Source organism: Accipiter gentilis, chromosome 11 (assembly GCF_929443795.1).
Source record: "Accipiter gentilis chromosome 11, bAccGen1.1, whole genome shotgun sequence".
NCBI classification, from domain to species: domain Eukaryota; kingdom Metazoa; phylum Chordata; class Aves; order Accipitriformes; family Accipitridae; genus Astur; species Astur gentilis.
Window position 1 is genome coordinate 14,372,044 of NC_064890.1, and position 19,441 is coordinate 14,391,484.

Below are 19,441 nucleotides of genomic sequence, written 5' to 3' on the forward strand. Positions count from 1 at the left end.
TCCTGGTCTGAATACCAAATGCATTTTGGTAATTTCTCCAGATGTTTTTTCCTTCCACACAGTAAAAATACTGATATATGCCTGGCCCAATCACCTTCCATCCGGACCATCATAACCCTCCCCTCTGATGGCCAGCACCTGTGTTACATTTTTCTAATTCATTTGAAATATAACTAAACTTCCTAGCTTGTTAGCTAAGATCTTCAGTCACCTCTCTGAATCCCACTTCCTACTTCCCATTGAAATATTAAAATACTCAAAACTCAAATACTGAAATTGAAAATTAAAACTTTTCCATCATTATCACAGAGGTACTATTCATACCTTTTATGAATAACTCAGTATATGCTCCTGACATGAAGTGCAACAGCTTCTTATTGCAGAAGTCTTTGCACAGATATTCCCAAACTCATAGGAGAAAAAAAAACCTATAGCTCTAATGCCCCCAAAGGATGTATTCTGGGGGATTTTCTCTTGTTTGTTAATATGACAACACATTTCTAATTTTGAAATATTTATTTTAGACTGTTTGGCCCATGTTTCACTGTCTCTTTTCACATGGAAGTATCACTGGAATTTTGCAGAGAAAATCAGCACAGAAATTCCTTTCTCTCCTATACCAAAAATGATGGATACCTTCTCTACTTCCCACTGCTTTAATGAAGCAGGTTCAAAGCAGTGTACTGTTTGTAGACAACAGCTGACAACAGGACATTTATTTTTAGGTTATTCTTCAAAAGGATATATATGATAAGCTGTGCAAACAATCAGATTTTTAAAGTTTGTCTAAGTCAAACATTTTGTTTAGCTATAAAAATGATCAAATGTTGCAGGTGACGGGAGAAAATATCATGGCCTACTTTCACAAAATGGGAAGGCAGGCTTTTCACAGAGATACGTGTGAGCTGGATGGTAAACAAAGCTTTTGTTTCAGGTATATTGCATTTTTTGCTTATAGTTAATACAGTGAGACTTAAAACTTAGCTTGTGGTTTTGACAAAAAACAAATGTTGGTGGTTACAGGCTGATTTCAGGTAAGTGTATAATGCAATAGGATTTACTTTAACTTTTATATATTCCGCAATGTTTAGAGAGAGGACAGAGGAGTTTCACAGATCACTAATGGGAAGCATGAAGCCAAAGAAAATATCAGTTTTAAGAATATAAATGAGATCCTCATATTAAGTTTTCTACAAAATAGCTTTCATAATTTGTAACACTGACATGCAAGTACAATGGAAAACCATATTTGCCATATATTTTTAATATGATGGTGGCTCTTACCTCCCTGTTCACACAGCTGTTGTGCTAAGGCATCCTTGAATATAACTTGGCCCCTATGAGTAGCTGTAGCCCTGTGAACATAAAAAAGACAACAATAAATCATGTAGTATTCTTATTTATATATGCATATGTATATATATGCATGACTAATCAAATCAGAAGTCCCATTCTGCTTTCTTCCTGTGTTCTTCTTTCTGCATTCTTTGAAATTCATAGAATAATTTGTAGGGATTTTTTCTGTGTGTGGCAAAAGAAAAGTTCCTAAACCAAAATGGCTAGGTTGGTAATAAACAGCACTGGCACAGGGATTCAATGGACATGAGTAAAAGTAAGCATATTGCAAAGCTAAGCACATCACTCTGTCTGACAAAGTGTTCCTGTCTCAGTACAGAATAGAAGAAATGGTTGCAGAGCTGCTGCCCTGTGAAATTAATAGTCACATGACCCAATAGGCAACAGCAATGGCAGTACTGTTATACGCTACTGATAGAAATGTAGAGCTTGAATGGGTGTCCAGAAATCTTTGGAAACAAAAGGAGAGACGAATAAGATCTCTGCCCCAGGCCTCAGTCAAACATCTCCAAAAAAGGAGACCGTACAACATTTCTTTGTTTTGGGTTTTGCTGCCAGTTAAGTTGTTCCTTCTTTTTATTTCCCTCATTGTCCAGACAAGCGGAAGTGGATTACTTTCTCCTTTTTTTTTTTTTTTTTTTTTAAAACATCATCGTCCTTTCTGTTTTTTTCCCTCAAAGTAAGAAGCCCGATACCTTCACACTGCCTGTCCTCTAACCATTCACTTTCTGAACAATGTACTGTTTTCTTGGTCTCTTCTGGTCTCAGTCTGCCCCCATCTTTGAGGAAGTGATATGCCTATAGCTGCACATAGAGTTTCTATACTTGAGGTCTCACCAGTTTTGTCTTAAGAATAATTATTTCCCATTAATGACCCACAGCTAATAGACCAGCTAATGTATGATGGAGAAAGATTTGTCATTTTGTTTTCTCATAATCAGCTAGAAATACAATGCAATTTGATATGTTTTTCTCTTACAGAGCTGTCATACTAACAGTGCTAGTTATTCTTTATTTCCAATTGCTCATTTCTTCCCTCTTTTCTAAGTGTGGTACTTCATAACTTCAGTTTTATCTCAGGGATTTCAAAACCTCTCGGTATTTGCCAGTGTTGCCTCTGAAGTCCGATTTCTTGCAGCCAAAGTTTTTCCAATATCTGTCTAGATTCATACACATTCTTCATACATCTTTTTCCTCTCTCCAAGTCAGTAATGAAAATAATTAACATTATTGGGATCAAGATAGATCCATATGAACTTCTTGAAATAGCCTCTCAGTTCAACAGTAGGACATTGAAAGCTACTTCTCAGCCAGCTGTGTGCCCTCTCTAATGGATCATGCCTCTCTTGGCTATGAAGAAGTCAGGAAGGACCATAAAGGAATGGTCCGAAAGGAAAGTCAAAATATATCACTTTTTTTCTTGGTTACTAGGCCAGTTACACTAACAAGGAAGAACAACAGAAGTAACACATCTAATATTAATTTTTACATATACAGTGGATCCTCAAGGCAAAATCTATCTGCAAACTGTCAGAGTACAAACAGGAGTAAATGAAAACTCCTCTGGGATCTAATTTGCTTCCTGCTCATTTAGAAAAGCTCTATTTACACCAATGTGCACATCCAGAAATGCAAAACTAAGGCCACCTGATGCTGCTATGGCTTTTAGGGCATTCCCTTCCTCTGCTTGCAGGAGAGCTGTGTTGCTTTTTCCATCTGCTTGGACTTTCAGAGGCATACGTAAAGCTGGAGCCTTGCCTCACCTGGCAGCAATAGTATTTTGGCCACAGTCCCGGGATCAGATTACCAGTGTGAGGTTTTGGTTGTAGTCCCTACCATGTGCATCATGAAAACTATTTTAGGATTTCCAACACTTCTGTAAAATACAGCAAAATGTCATGCCATAGCTCTTCATTAGCATTTCTTCATCTGCTGACAAGACTGGTGACCACACAGAGTACGGAGTGAAAGAAAAACAAATACATCGCCCCAGCGCATAAAGGCAAGATTGCTGAGACTTTAAGTCTCATTTAAAAGTATGAACTAAAGTATTTCTTAAAGCTTTGTTGTGATGAATATGCAAGAAACCATGTTCGGTCACACATTTCTGCAAATTTCCTCACAGGTGTATATGGACACACAAGTCAGAATGGGACCAAACAATCTCCAAAATCAAACATGTGCCCAGGCTTCTTTAAAAGGACCACATATCGTAACTTCCTCTAGCAGCTGCAATGGCAGGGCATTCCACAGCCAGCTTTGGGTCCAACGCAGCACCAACAGACGTGTTTTGCAAATATGTTTCACTGTGGGAATTCCATGTCTTGAGAAAAAATGGCTCACTGTGCTCCTGAGCACATACAAGAAAATGCCACACCTAAGGCATAGAAGGTATTTTGTACAACATTTCTATCCCTCCTCCAAGCTGGCAGGGTGGAAGAGAGGGCTCTTTGTAGGCAGTGAGAAAGAAAACTTGCATTAGCAGTGGACTGGGACTTCAGGGATGCTGTTCATGCAACAGCTTGGGACACAATTCAGGATGTAACGCAACAACAATGGCAACGACAAAATTCCTTTCTGAGGCAGATAGGAAACATGGACCTCATGCAGAGCGGCGCTCAAGTGTGGGTCTGAATGCAAACAAATACCAAATAATACCAATAAAACTAAACTGTGTACTGTTTACTGGATCTCTGCACGCGTGTGAGAAAAAGGGGATCTGGGGAGAGAGCCAGCAGCCAACTGAATGATCTGCATCTTTCTGTGTCTATCATCCCTTGCTTGATAATGCACACTAGGAGCCAATTATTGCTGCTCCATAGCAGCAGCTATCTGCACCCTGGGGACAACAGTGCCGTGCAGTAAGGGCACCACTTCCTACAGCATATGCTCACATTAGCATTAGTTTTGCAATGGGCATACGCACAAGTTCTGCACTAGCCGGTGCAGCTTCAGAGAATTATTAAGGGTATTGCTACTGTCAGTTTACCAGTATTATCTCCTTGTTTTTCTCTGTATTTATGCTTTATTCATGGAGGAAATGACAATAATGCAGTGCAATTATGCATGAACTAAGCTACTTTTAGATAGAAATGCAAACCATATCTTTTCTGTATTGAACTTTCTTTGCTGGTGATGTTCCTACCTGACAAGTGAGATTAATGGAACAGGATCGTGAATTTGGATTTTTCTCTTAAAAATATGTCACATATCCAAAACCACATCCATCCCTATATTCAGACTCAAGTCTAACAACTACATAATATTTATAGTAATTATAATAAAAATAATACTGGCAATGCCTGAAAGAGACTCTACTAGAGAAAGAAAATTATTCGACTATTCACTACGGGGATTTTTTTTCTTGACATATATATCCAGTAACTGATTTTTGTGCTGTTTTTCAAAAGTTTATACACTGTCTTTAATGTAGTTAAATATCGCTTAGATGAAGGGTACTATTAATTGGTGTTACTCCACACCAGTCTATAGTCCCACTCTGTCATTGTATGCTATTTATTTCCAGACAAAGGGCAAGTGACTAATCAAATCTGACCTGTCAGTCAGCCGAAAGGCAAGATGCAAGCTCTGTGTGTCCCCAGAGGTGATTCTTCACTAGGAATGAATCTTTCCAAAGGGATGAAAAATAAAAGAAAAAATGGGAGGGAACAGGAACATCCTGACATGGTAAGTGAGAGCTTTGAAAGAAGAGCAACTTAAAGGTAATAAGGTTCCTCTTTATATTAACTTCACACTGCCATTAGCCTAGACGTATTTGTCTGCTTGGGGCTATGCAAGACAGAGGAAAATGTGTTTTTTAAGAGCAGCAAGAGGAGATAAACTGCTGACAGAGGAAGAAAGAGGTCTGAACACAAGAAGACCATATCAAGTGTCAAGGCTTACTGTCAGTTCAAGGCATTACCAACCCCATGCTTCAATTACAGCAATTCTGTAATTTTCCTTCGTAAACCACAACTATTCAAGTTGAAATCGTGTGCCAATAAAGACTTTTAGATTGTCTGTCACGGAAAAGCAAAAAAAGAAATATGACTTGCTGATTCTCTACTTGAACTACATATAGTCCACGTCACCTGTGAAATAGACTTGAAGTGCCACCCTGCTCAAGTGCCAACAAGCTTAAAACATTTTATTCAAGTGCAGTATTGCCAGCTCCTCTGAACTTAGCCTAAGTAATATCAATTTGTCCTGTGTAATTCTTGCCAGGTGGTTTGGGAGAAAAGAAATCCAGAAACACATACATTCATGAACCTGTAGATAGAGAGACGTCCTTCCAGCCTCCTGTTGATTAGATGCAGCATGCTGAGCTGCATGTCTAGGAGCAGAGTACCTGTTCCAGGCCTTCCCCTGAAGCTGCCACCATTTGGTCATGCTCTGGAGTTCACACGCCCAGTGGTCACTCTGCCCTTACAGGGGTGCTTGGCATCTGTGAATTTCCCTGGCAAGGAAAGGCATTGGGACAAATTCATTTGCGGGGGGGACAGGAATGGGAAAAGACTCAGGTTTCTATAGTAAAATGCCTCATCTCATGATATCCCCCAAAAGATTTTCAATGGGACCAAGGAAAATGAGGTTATTTTTTTCCCCACACTAGCAGAGTTTAACCCTGTGCCTGCTGCTAGCAACTGCATTGCATATCTGTACACAGTGGCTCATGACTGCTTCCACTGGAGGAAATTTAGGGTGACATCCACAGTGCCAGCTCCAGGAAAATCAGTGACTGCCTAGATGAAGCTGAGATTGGTCTTCTCAAACCCCACAGCGCTGTCCCCCCAAATGAGGTCTGATCCACCGACAGCACGGACCATGCTCGCTCCCTGCTGCTGCAGGGCAAATGGTTGGTGCTGGGCATCTGATGAGACTGGTCTGGAGCAGAAAACAAAGCAATGCATACCCAATAATTGCTGTTGTGATTTTATATTGAAGTATCTCATATTTCACATTGGATTCACATGCATTGCTAACATGTTTTTATTAACAGATTGCATTTTAAAGAGAGTGTTTCAGCTCAGGAAAGCACAGGGTATGTGGGACTGAGCCATGCACGGACACTGCCTGTGTTGCCTGGCTCTGCCAGCTCCATGTGTGGAAAGGATGCACAGCAGCACTGCCTAGAGGCCAGGGTAGATATTTGCCCTCTTTATGCAAATGAACTGGTGGATTTTTAATACATTGTTAAATTTGCATGACCATCTCTGCTTGTAGGGTTGTCTTGTTTTAGCTGTTGTCTTTTCTAAAAAAATATGCTCCCCCAATATCACCTAATTAAGGGATGTCTAAATAAAATAACTTCAAAAGCAAGATGGAGAATAGGCCTTCTGGAGATTAAGTACACAGGGTAGTTGCGTCCAGCCTTTCTTGGTGGGAGTGAAACATTTTCTTGCAGTGCCATGCGAAGGTGGTTTAATGACCATTTACTATGCATGGCAGAGGTGAGGCCAGGCTGGTCTGCGTTTTAGCCTGTGTCTCCTACCATGGCTGAAATCTTTGGTGACAATTTCTTCAAGAGCAGCCAAGACCAACACATTACACCTGACTGGGAGATGGTGTTGGTGTTGGGGTCAGCAGGGATAACACACGGAGCACTCGTGGCTGCTGATCCAGAAGGTGCTTGGGTGGGAGGCTTTCAGCTACTGGTTTAATGCCTCTAAGTTGTTTTTTCAGTTTCCACTTGGCATGCAAGCACAGTCTAATTAAAGTAGCAGGAATTAGATCTGTGTGTTCTGAAAGGTGCATTTTTGACTCTGCCTTCCCCTCCCTGTCCCCAAGGGTTTCTTCCCTAAGGTGCTATAAAAAAGTCACCTGTCCTGACCATATTCAGCATAAACTTGCAGGGAAATTTGGCAAGTAAGATGTAATTACTTATGTAGACATTTGTTCAGGAGACTGAAATTAGCACACCTGCTCTAAAAGCTTTGATCAGAGGTGAAAAGTCTTCAGAAGAAAAGGATTAAAGTGGCCAGCAAAAGCTAGGGTATGTGTTAGAGGGCAAAGAGCTATCATTTCATTTGGGGCAGCTGTTCTGAGCTGAAGTTTGTGGTTCACATTCATAAATTATGCTCATGACTTACTTCATGGGTGAGTTAAGACTCCTTTGACTTCACATAGAGTAAATGCAAGAGGAACAAGAGCCACTTCAGTTTCTCTCTTGTCTCTGAATTTACCTCTGGGGACTGTGCATGTGGGGAAAGGGACTCAAAAGTCAACCTAAGGGTGTGGTCAGTATCTTTGTTAAAATTAAAATTTTGTTTAAATAAATTTTGAAAATAATAAAGTCCAAGAGACAGAAAATGTAGAACGAATGTCTAAAGTCTTCTCAGCAAGAGCCAATAAACACCAAGGGAAGAAATCAAAGTCTCCTTTTGCATATGTTTTTGGTATTAAACCAACATTTAAAGCCACACATGCATTTCTGCATATGGACACGAGAGCATGTGTACCCATATCAACTACCTTTACCTGAGACCACACTGACATTAACAAAACACGCACCAAAACATTGATATGGCTGGCAGAAACTCACTGGGTTGGGATAAAACACACCATGTGCAGAGATGGGCTATTTCTCCCTCACACACACTATCTATGCAGTCTGAAAAGCTAATTGTAACTCTTTCAGTGTTGGTAGACCCAAACCTGCATCCAGCTGGTCTTGCAGAACTTTTATCTCATCCAGTGCATGCCATGCAAACATGCATTTTTAAAACCTACAACTTCAACCACACTTCAGCCTCTTTTAAAAGTGTGCAGTGGTCTGTGCATGCTCCTGTGTGTTGACCTGATGTGTGCGTTTTCGACTGGTCTCCAGCACACTTACAAGACACTTGTAAAACACAAGGCGGGTTTTGTTGCTCTTTGGCATTTAAAAAAAGTTATATGTTTGAGAGACAACAGGATGATTTGGGGTAAATATAAGGGGAGGAATACAGCAGTTAAATGTTAACATCAGCCCAAAATGAAATGAATTTAAATTTTTTATGGTTTAACATAGAAACCTATGCTAGGCTGCGTATACTTAGGATGTGCTGGTCTGATTAGGGATTGATTTAAGTACATATTTAAGGACTTTCTTTAACCAAGATTTGAATAAAACAAATGTCAAGTAGAAAAATAAATGAGATTAACATATAACTATAGCCTGTATTACAGAGAATGGATCTAAGGTTACAGCATTGGAAGCATTAGGGTTCACAGGCAGGTCTGGTCCCTACACTTTACAATTTATAAGAACTTTCTTTTGTAGTCCTAAAAAGTTTTGGTTGCAAAGTATGAGTACAAAAGAGAGATACAGCAGAACAGTCCATATGCATTTTGAAAGAGGAAAAATTAAGAATTACTGTTTTAAACTGTATATAAACATTTTCATCCTCCTTTCCCCTGTATCTCAGAGAATAAAAAGATATTTTTTTTTTAATTCTATCTAGTTTTATGTGACTGGAATGACTAGAGCTTCTTGCTGACTGAAAGCAGATTAGGACAATACTTTCTTCTCAGCTACAGGAAATCCAACATTTTCATTAGTATTTTGCATTGTGTGACTACAAAGGAAAGCAAATTCTATTCTTTCTACATGTTAAATAAAGGGTTATTGCAGTGGCATCTGCCAAGCAGTCAGTTCATATAAATAATAGAACAAGCATCCATTGTCTCTCTACTGACACAGTGCCAACAACTAGGTCCCTGTTTTCCACCTTTTTCAGTGTTTGGGAGAGGATGCTGTCCTTGTCTTAGGTTTTGCAATGTGTTGTACTTCTTTATCTAGTGAAACACCGATTCTATGGATTTTAGGTTTTTAATGCATTGAGTATTTACAACTATTTGAAATCTACATTTAACCCTAAGCTAATGAATATATTACACCTTTTTGGTATAAAACCTACTGGTTTTCCCAAATTTTGCTTGTGTAGTCTTCTAAAGCCTATATTCAGTAAAGATACCATTCAATCACCTAAATTATCCTTCAAGAATGAAAAAAACTTTGTCTTTTACTGTATCACAAGAAGAAATGTTACAGTTACTGTGGATTTTAAAGTACTTGACATATCTAAAGGAACATATAGGTATTAAGTAAATAGACTTACAACACATAGTTATTTCCTATATGCTTCTAAAATGTGTATGACCCTTTTCTTAACAACATGTACTAATTAAGTTTGACAATGCTGATCAACTGGGATGAGTTCAGCAGAGGCCACCAAGATGGTTGGGGCTGGAGCACCTGCCCTGTGAAGAGAAGCTGAGGGACCAGGGCTTACTGAGCCCAGAGAAGAGATGACTTTGGGGGGACCTGACAGCAGCCAGCCAAGGGAGGTTGTGCAGTTCCTCTCCATCACTGCTGTATTTTAAGACCCAACTGGATTAAAGCCCTGAACAATCTGGTCTGACCCTGTTTTGAGGAGGATGTTGGACTAGAGACCTCCTGAGGTCCCTTCCAGTCTTCATTATCCTGCAAGCCCATGATTCTAATATTTTGCACGTCAGATAAAAGTAAAGAAATGAAAGCAAGGTTTGCATCTAATCAGATTAATCAACACTTATTTTGAGAACTGCTTTTCATAGTACAAAAGAATTAACCAGTTTATTATGTCCAACACTTTGCATAAATACCTATGATATTGAGTCTCCCTATCCATGAGTTTATGGCTGTGTATCTCAGAATATCCACCAGAAGTGCCAAGGGTTTTGCGTGATTCCAGAAAATCAAGAGTTTGCAAGTAGTTGATGCTCTGGGGTCTTCTGGTGTGATACGTTTTTACATGAAAGCCAATAAGAAATAACATATTCAACCAATACAGTGAAAACTTAAAAACATTTAAAATATAAAAGAGTAAAATCTGAAACAGCATATGAGATCCTATGATGAAAACAACTTTGGTTTTAGAAGATCTTAAATAATGGAAAAAAGGATTATTTTAAGGCCACCTTTTCAGTTCACTGCTCTCATACCATCTGTACCTCTATCCATTTCCCAGTTAGGGTTTGAGCAGCCTGCTCTAACCTGCTTTAGCTGCCTACTGCTCCCGAAGGACGTTGCCAGCAGTTGTGGATGAGCTGGACCATAGGAGAATCTGGACCCTCTATTTGCTTTACAACCCACAAGGAGAAATCTTCAAATAGCCAAATTAACCCCATTTATTAAAAACCACTCATTTCAATATTAACTACAGAGATGCAACTCGTGCATCCTCAACGTGCAAATCAGCTAGCTTACAAGGGAAGGATAAAACCTACCTCTTTATTCTAAAGCTAGAAAACGTTCCATCAAAAATCAGAATGTCCACAGGCTGCACCCCAGAGAACATGGGGCATGTTTCCTTTCCTAAGGCTTCACCGAACACTGAAATAATACACTCCTTGCCTAATGTTTCTCTGCAGTCTTCCCACTGTCCTAAACGTTTTCAGAGGACTGAAAAACAAATTAAGTACACTAACCTTTCACAGACTGATAAAAATCAAACTAAGGAAGAACCTGCTACCGTTGTTATTGAAGAACTGTTATTGCCTCCTTATTCTCACTTGTCTCCTGCTTGCTGGGAATATGGCAAACCACTTGAAAAAAAATGCAGGGTCACTAATCATACAAAGGACAGTTATTTCTCCTGCATGGTTTTTAATTTTCAGCCAGATTTATGTGTTGGAAGAAAACATATATCCCTGAAGACCATACCAGCTTACAAATAGAAATTGGCAGGTGAAATATTGCCTTAGAACAATAATTAATTCTATCAGCCATTGAAAAAATGACAAATTTTTTAAGTATCACAGAACTCCAGCCAAAAGAAGCAGGTGGAATGGCATCAGGCACACGGCATAAACTGGAGAGGCTATGGTGAGGAGGCCTGGCATCAATAGCAGGAGCTGGATGTACTGGGGAAGGCTGGGAGACTATTCAGGGACCCTGGAGGTATTGCAGGCAAGGCTGAGACATGAGGACACCTGGGAGTACTGTGGTGTGGGTGCTATGGGGACTTACTGCCCAAATATGTAGAATACTGGGCTTCATGGATCCTGCTGCTCACAGCATAGTTAGGTGTTTCTTCAACAGTGACATTTGTTTCAGAGATGCCCATTTGAGTAATGTCTTAAAATTTGGATTAAAGGACACTCAGAGACCCAAATTATCTAAATTATACTCAACCTCTCCCACCTCAGCTGGAGAGATCAAACAGAAACAGATTTAAAAGAGAACAGTCTGTTTTCAATAGGTCCTGTCGTCCAGCCCTGCTTTCCAAACCAGCAACTTTCAGCAGCTGTTAGGGGGGTAAGCAAAGCCCTTGTGCTCCCCTTGCACAGTGCTAGCAATGGCCCAGCATCTCTTGGTGCTGGCCTCCACTTCTGCTATGGATGGGAGCTCTGTCTTTGCAAGCTGGCAGCTGTAGTCAGGACCCAACTTCCCCCCCTGCTGCCAGCTCCAAAATGGATGAATGCAGCTGCTTCTGAGCCATGGGCAGAAGTTTTTCTTCCTCCACCCAAGAGACCATGGCCTGCCCACACAGACTCATCCTCACACCCCATGGAGGATCATAGGATTGTAAGAAAAGCCAGGTTGGAGGGGACCACAGGAGGTCTCCAGACCAACCTTCTGTTCAAAGCAGGGTCAGCTACGCTAATCAAACACATACAGCCCTGCTATGCCTTTTGCCACATTGCCCAACTGCATGTCCAGACTCACAGTTCTCGTATTTATGAATGTTTTTGCTTGATAAAATACTGCTAGGGTTATCAAGATTATGTTAAACAAAAACTGCTGTGTGAACTTTAGCTTGAATCGGTCAGTCACTTGACACAGGCATAAATACTCTCAATTTACAACTCATTTGAACAACAGCCTCCCATATAATATACTGTTCCAACAATAATGAGTTTGAACCCATGTTTCTCGCTAGGAAACAATCCATTATTTATCTTACTCAGAAATAAATTACCCACTAAGCTACACTCCCATAATATCTCCTTTTGATACTGCGTTGATAATTCTTTAAGCCTATTAGTAAAAAAGACATCAAACTCTAAAACCCCTTTTCTTAAAGTATTAATGAAGAGATTTATAACTGCAGCCTTGAAAGAAACCAAAGTGACAGAGAATCGAAGCAATAATGTAAGTACTTCCAGAATAGATGGTTGGTCTCAGTTCTTTGTTACTGACTTCATTTTCCTCTGAGCACAGATCTGTTTTCAGAAATCTCTGGCAGAATGAGCACAACACCAGAATGAATCTTTGTAGGAAAATATCCTGTTGATGTTCTGAGACTCTTTAGCACAGTCCCAACACTGGATTCCCTATGTCCCAGATGAACAAAAAATGGCAATATTGGGTGAAATGTAACCAGACTTCAACTCTTCATTTATTAGCTAATGACAGCTTCCAATCAAAAGGAATATATTGGGAATTCAGTTCAGTAATTTTCCCAGGAAGGTGAACTTTTCAAATACACACAAATAATTATTGCTCTGTTACATGAAATACTGCTTGGGAGCTCAAATTCCCATGTCTGGAATCCCAAATACCAAGTATTCCAGATGAAGGTATTCATCGGAGACTTGCACATCTGGTGTTGTACATAGCAGAGTGGTGCTGGAAATTAGGGAAATTCATCTGTAATTTGTATAGCTAAGAAGTTTATAGTTGATTAATAAAACAGCAAACTTGAGCTAACACTTAGCAATAAAAGAGGACCTCTTCTCAAAACTGATATTCTAATGGGGTTTTCAGAGTGTCACAGTTTTTAAGTTTTTGGTTTTTTTTAAAAGACTGCATCAAATAAACAACAACAAGAAAAGTGGGTTTGTTCTTGCAAATCTCTCCCCTTCAGTTAAGGAACTTTGGGTGGTAAGTCCACCACTGCATTTAGTACAAGCCCCTGTACCATTAGGGAAGAGACACTTCCCATAAGCTGCTCGGGATAAATTCAGGAATGTGTCAGGGTAAATCAGACAGGTTTTCTAAAACTTTGGTCCTTCTGAGCACTCCCTTTGGCAAAAATATCAGAAGTATTAGCTCCAGGCAGAGTCCCCTGGCAATGGGAAGCAGTGACATCCCATCCCTGAGATGAATCTTCCCATGCAGTCAAAGTAAAACTGACCACACGTCCAAGCATCACTGTTACAGATGGATTCATAAGAGATACTAGATTTGATGGGAAGTCATGTAAAGGTACCACAAGTATTTCCCATTTTAAATGGCATTTTCCCATTTTGAATGATCACCAAAAATCCATTGATCTCTGGAAAAAAAAATCCCATGTCTGCACAGAGAAGGGCTGAAATCTTGAAAAACTACAGTGAAAAAACAATATACCACAAGCCGGAAGGTACCTTGTCCCTACGGATGGGATGGACGTGGCTGTGAGTCAAAAGAATTGAAGTAAGACCCATGAGACAGATGGAAGGAATAGCACTAAACTGTTAACTTGTAAAGGCATACGGATGACAGAGTTACAATTATCAATTTAGAAGAAAATAAGACATATCCAAGAACAGCATCTAAAAACAATGCTGTAAAAATAGCAGCACTAACTATGCCGTACCACTTGTTTGGCACATGCTAAGGAAACAGGCAGACTTCATACATTGGCAAAGATTAACTTTGCTATGTGATACTAGTAGGAAGTGTGAAAAACAATATATTGCAAACAACAAATAAAATATTTTAAAATACAGCTGGTTATCTATGCCTTTTAGCTTCCAGGTGCATCCATTTCTGAGGATCCCTCAATCAAACAGCTCATAATAAGTTTGGTTTCCTTGCATGACATTGCTGCCCATCTCCTTTTTTTTATTTTATTGACTTGAGGCCAGTCCCTGAAGACTGAAGACCTGGGTTTATATATTAATAATACTCAGTGGACACATGCTCACATGTACTTTTAGCTTCAGAATTTCAAATGATTTATTTATTTCTGTTTCTCAATATATATCGCACCTAAACATTGTTCTGGCTATATTATTGGCTCTGTATAAAATTATATGAAAAATTATCAGAATTCCTGAACTAAGAGAAACAGAAAATGTCATAAATATTTTTCGATACATTTAGTCAACCACAACATGAATCTTATCCAAGTCTCCATTCACAAATCTTTTCATCTATGCTTGCTACAAAAATTTTCATGTTGTCTTGTTGTAAGGAAATACCTTACTTTTTTGCAGCTGTTATTAGTGTTGTGGAAAATTGTTCTTCAATATTTTCCACACTGATATTTGGTCTTTTGAAGAGTTTACCATTAAGAACGTTGTAAAGAATTTTGATCTGTTGGTTTTAGGAAGCATGATTGAAACTGTTATTTTTCCAGACTACTTCATATGCTTCATTATGCGCACAAAATACACTAAATTTCAGAAAGTATTTGTTTTTCAAATGCTAAGGTTTATTCTCTAGAGCATAAATATTGGTCCTGTTGAATTTTAAAGGAACTGTACCCATATTCCTCAATAGTCTATTTTAAACACTATTCACGCTTTGAAAAAATGTTTATACAAATTAACACTTCTGAAACTTGTATCAAAATAAATAAGAAAATCCCATTTTAATTTTTGGTAACACACTTTAAAAAAAAGGTCCTGTTTAAAGCCTTGCATTCCTGAACTCAGAAACCCATGGCTGCATTCCTGATGCCAGGTATGCTGAACCATACTGCTTTGTGATTTTATGATGAGTTTATTGGATAGTGGTTTAACGTAATGCATTTTCCTGTGCACCTCCACACAGTGGGAGTGTGTACACATTCATTCCCCACTTGAAGGAAGGAGCGGTGATTTCTAAGCCACAGAAAGTTCATCACTCGCAGCCACATTGGTATCATCTTTCTCTTGGTCTCTCAATTCAACTCAAACTCCTGCTGGTTGAGGAGGATTTTGATAAAACAGATGCCCAGCCAGAGCTCCTTGCCAAGCATGAGCTGCCCCAAATTTTTCTCCCTGTGATCCTCTTGTATATGATAATCCCTCCCAATGTTTCCTTCAGCACGGTCCTCTATATTCAAACACCCAGATAATATATTTAAAACACTTACATTGCTGCCAGCTTTCACTGGAATGGACCTACAAGTTCAAAAATAATTAGCGTAGGGAGAAAGAGGGGTGAACAGACAGCATTATCACTCCAGCAATATATCTTAGGCCAAATTAAACTGAATTTCCCTGCATGTTTTCTCTTCCTGTTTTTAACTGGCACAGGTACCTTTTCATGCTGGTGACAGAAAATTTTAATATTACTTAGTGACTGAAAACTGGACAGTTGCCCAGGAAGTGGATCTGTACCATGTCAGCATGCACAGCAGTTACCCGTTTTAAAACATAACCTTCCTAATCAAAGGACACACAACATAATGAAGAAAAATTACCCTAGTCACTGTTATTTCAGAATTACTAGAAGATGAAATGAGCTTGCAGTTAGTTATTGAACTGTTAACTTCTGATCCTAAAGGAGCTCTGTTGTCTTGAACATGTTAATGTCATTAAGCAGGTACACGATAGCTCTTTACTGAGCACCCTTATGCCCTGCCTAAGGATGCCACAACTAACAAGATACCTGTTTTCTTTGCAAAACTGAGGACAAGGTGTCCCAAACTACTCTGCTGCCGTGTGGGTGCTGGCTGCCAGCAGAGGTGGGAGGGATGCCCAGGGTGCTGTAAGGAAGACCTGGAAATCTATGGGCCTCAATCTACTATGAGACCAAGAGATCCCTCAGGGTCCGCACACCTTCCCAAAACCTCACCAGTCACGTCCTTAACATCAGCCAGCACAACAGTGGGAGGAAAGGGGGCTAGATGTCAGGTGGCCAACAAGCCATCATTGCAATGGAGAAGAGGAGCCAATGAGTTGTTCAGGATAAAGCATTTTTGGAAGATTTGGGACTAATACAATACTAATGGGAATTCCTGATTTTCACATATAGGTGCTTTTAGTTCTAGGAGAGTGTCTAAGTCTTGTTTACAAATTGGATAAAATTATGAATTGCAGAACTGAGTTAAAAAGACAATATTAAGCCAAAAAGTTCCCTTCCAGCATATTTTTAAGTGAAAATGAAAAAAAGTATCTTCCAGCTTTACGTACAAAATTCTATCATACATTTAAATTGATTTTTCCCTCATTCTAACACCAATTTTCTTCTAATCTTAGTGAAAGCTCAAATATTGTCTATTAATAAAGCTTTTAGCTTTTGATTCTTTGTGGCCTTACCCTTTTAGTCAGGCCTATAAAGAGAACAGAAATCCCATTTTGGGAGGCATGTCAGGACTCTGAAGTGTGCTTCTTTTGCACCTTAGAAAGAAATCCAGACACTCTGAAATTTTCATGAAATGAAACAATAAAAGCATGACTTAGAGCAGATAAAATATTTTCTTTACATTTTCATATCTTTAATTACAATGTAGGATATACTTTGTGGTAATTTTAAAAAGAAAAGTCATTAAGAAAGGAAAAATATAACCATCTTCCCAGACTTTCTACAGCCACCACACTTCTGCTTGCCATTTGCCACAGGGCTGCAGGGAAGCGAATAGCTGTCCCCACTGCATGGGCAGCCCAGCCCTAGTGTCAGTGGGGCAGAGGGGCCGTGGGATATGTCCTGCCTCCAGCGCCCCAGACCAAGGACAGGCAGCTGTGATAGCAAGCTGCAGTGAGGAATACAGGGGGTACAACTCTTTTCCACATTGATCCATGCTTCTTCCAAATTTATATTCACACATGACAGGGTATGAAAGCTGTGACATAAGGAGCCTGAGATCTGATTTCTCTCCCTGCCCAGTGATATGCTATTTGTTTTCTAGTACTTTGTTTCCACTGAGAACAAAAGTTTAAAATATTTTCACAAAACATGTTTTTTTCTATTTTCTAGTGATTTAGGTGTAAACATTAGCATTGTCTCATGAATGTAACTCCTTTCAGTCACACATTTAAAATATGCTATGACTATTTTGGTAACTCCAAGAAATGTCAAAGAGAACATGTCCTGCTTTTTGCACCTAGATAATGAACAAACTTCTAGCAAATGACAGCCCTGGCGTCATCCATAGATCTTGCATAATTAACACTTCTAATAAACTGCATCAGCAGCGTGAAGAGTTAAACCTTCTTGCTTCAGAATTACCATTATATGTGAGTGACACTGTCAAGAGTTCATATATACTTGGAATAATACTGAGGTAAAAGCACACTTTCAAGTCAGTGCTAATCCTAAATTTAGGCTCTGTAAGAATAATTTTTTTACAAAAGCTTAAGACTACAGAAATATTTAGACAAAATTAATAAAAAGTAATCAGATATTAGATAAATATTCTTACAGGCTTTTCTATGCTCTGGATTTCAATGCACTAATTCAAGAGGAATTTAAAGAGGTAAGTAAAGAAAGACTAAAATGAAGGGGGTTTTTCATTTCTGCAGGGAGAGAAGTAAAAATAACAGTAAGAAATACTAGAAAGTATTAGATTTTTAAAGTGTAATTTAAATAATCAACAATAGTATTTATTGCACAGAATAGGCAAGACTTATCCTTAAATTTATAGATTGTCTTAAGTATATTAATGTAAATATATTCCTTTTTGGCTTGTGGTGAAAATAATGATACCATTTGCACCCAAATAAATGAAAACACAGATGTTATTCACTTGACAAACTGCACTGTATTGCTATATATTATTCTCACACAGAACATAAGGGCATATAGAGAGGGTCTGAAATGCAATCAGAAGAGGTATTGTAAAGCATATTTTTGACACCGTCTAGCCTAGCCTACACCTAAATGAGAGACTGGTGCCTCTTATGAATTAAACATAATTCTTGATTTATGTTCCATTACCCTTGTATCAAAAACCATAGTTTCAGAGCAATGTCACTGTGAATTCATTTAATGATATTGATGATACATCTAACACAGAGAATACAAAGTAACAAGCAGTGCAGAGCATGGTTTTATAAATCACTCCTATAGAGCATTAGGCAATAAATAACAATCCATTCATTCATTCTAAATTATGCTAAAATACTTAAACTACTTGTGCAGCAAATTATAAATACCTGCCACTTCTGGTAAAAATGTGAAACTTCTGTCCAAGAAATTTTATCAAATCACATCATATATATCAGACTTCAGATTAACTGGGTTTGGATTAGACTTTCTTTCTCTAAAACAAGAAGCAAATTGCAAAGAAAATACTGCAGCTATGTCGTCCTCAACATTATATGAAGTCCAACAACACAGTGTGCCAAGCTGCTTCCAGTACCTGCATTTCTGAATTATCCATCTGCTTCTACAAGTTGCTGACTTGACTGACTGTATAGGCATCTATCTCAACAGCTAGTATCCCAGGAGGGACGTTTCCGAATTATCCATCTGCTTCTACAAGTTACTGATTTGACTGCATAGGCAACTATCCCAAAAACTAGTAGCGCTGCTGGAGCTCTTCAACTAAATATGAAGACCCAGGTCCTGAGAGCTCACTCACTTTGAGTTATCAGCACCTTAGCTGGTGAGAAGATCTCATGTCACGTGTGTACACCAATACTCACACTATGCTTAGTGAGGCTCACTACTCATGCAGTATCATCCTGTGCAATGTGATTTAAAATAGCAGAATCTGGTTAGGAAACATTTTCCTTAGGAAAATTAAAATTAGAGGACAATGAATGGTTAATTTACAAATCATTTGACATTAAAGATAGTTAAGAGTTGCTACAGTTGAGAGTCTTTGGCAGGGAAATGAGCTAATTTGTTTCTTATGGCCTACTTCCTAGTATTTTGGGGAACTTAATCTCAAGTGTTGGCTTTTCTGCAATTACTCACCACGAGTTATATATCTTTTTGCCCGTGTCTGAGAAACAGTAAAACCACCTCCAATTAAACTTATTGGTTATAAGTTTTTGAATCCTTAAGAGATCCAATTTCATATGCTGTGCAATTTGTTAGGTAGGAACTGTAAAGCTGGATTATGACCCTGTTGTGTAGGTCATGAGTAACAACCATGTAACAACCACAAAATAAATTTGCTTCCCCAGGAACTGCAGCATAGTCCTGACATATGACCCTAACAGGGAAACCCCTCGCATAAAGTTGTGCACAAACATCTCT

At 38.9% G+C, this 19,441-nt stretch overlaps 1 protein-coding gene across 3 annotated transcripts in view; it reads right to left on the reverse strand.

The window, feature by feature from the left end:
• RELN (reelin) overlaps positions 1–19,441 on the reverse strand; it is a 305,906-nt gene that overhangs the window by 178,869 nt on the left and 107,596 nt on the right. For all 3 annotated transcript variants that reach the window (XM_049814133.1, XM_049814132.1, XM_049814135.1), the window contains exon 4: positions 1,285–1,355. In XM_049814133.1, coding sequence (XP_049670090.1) covers positions 1,285–1,355 — 71 coding nt within the window. The remainder of the gene's footprint in view (positions 1–1,284; positions 1,356–19,441) is intronic.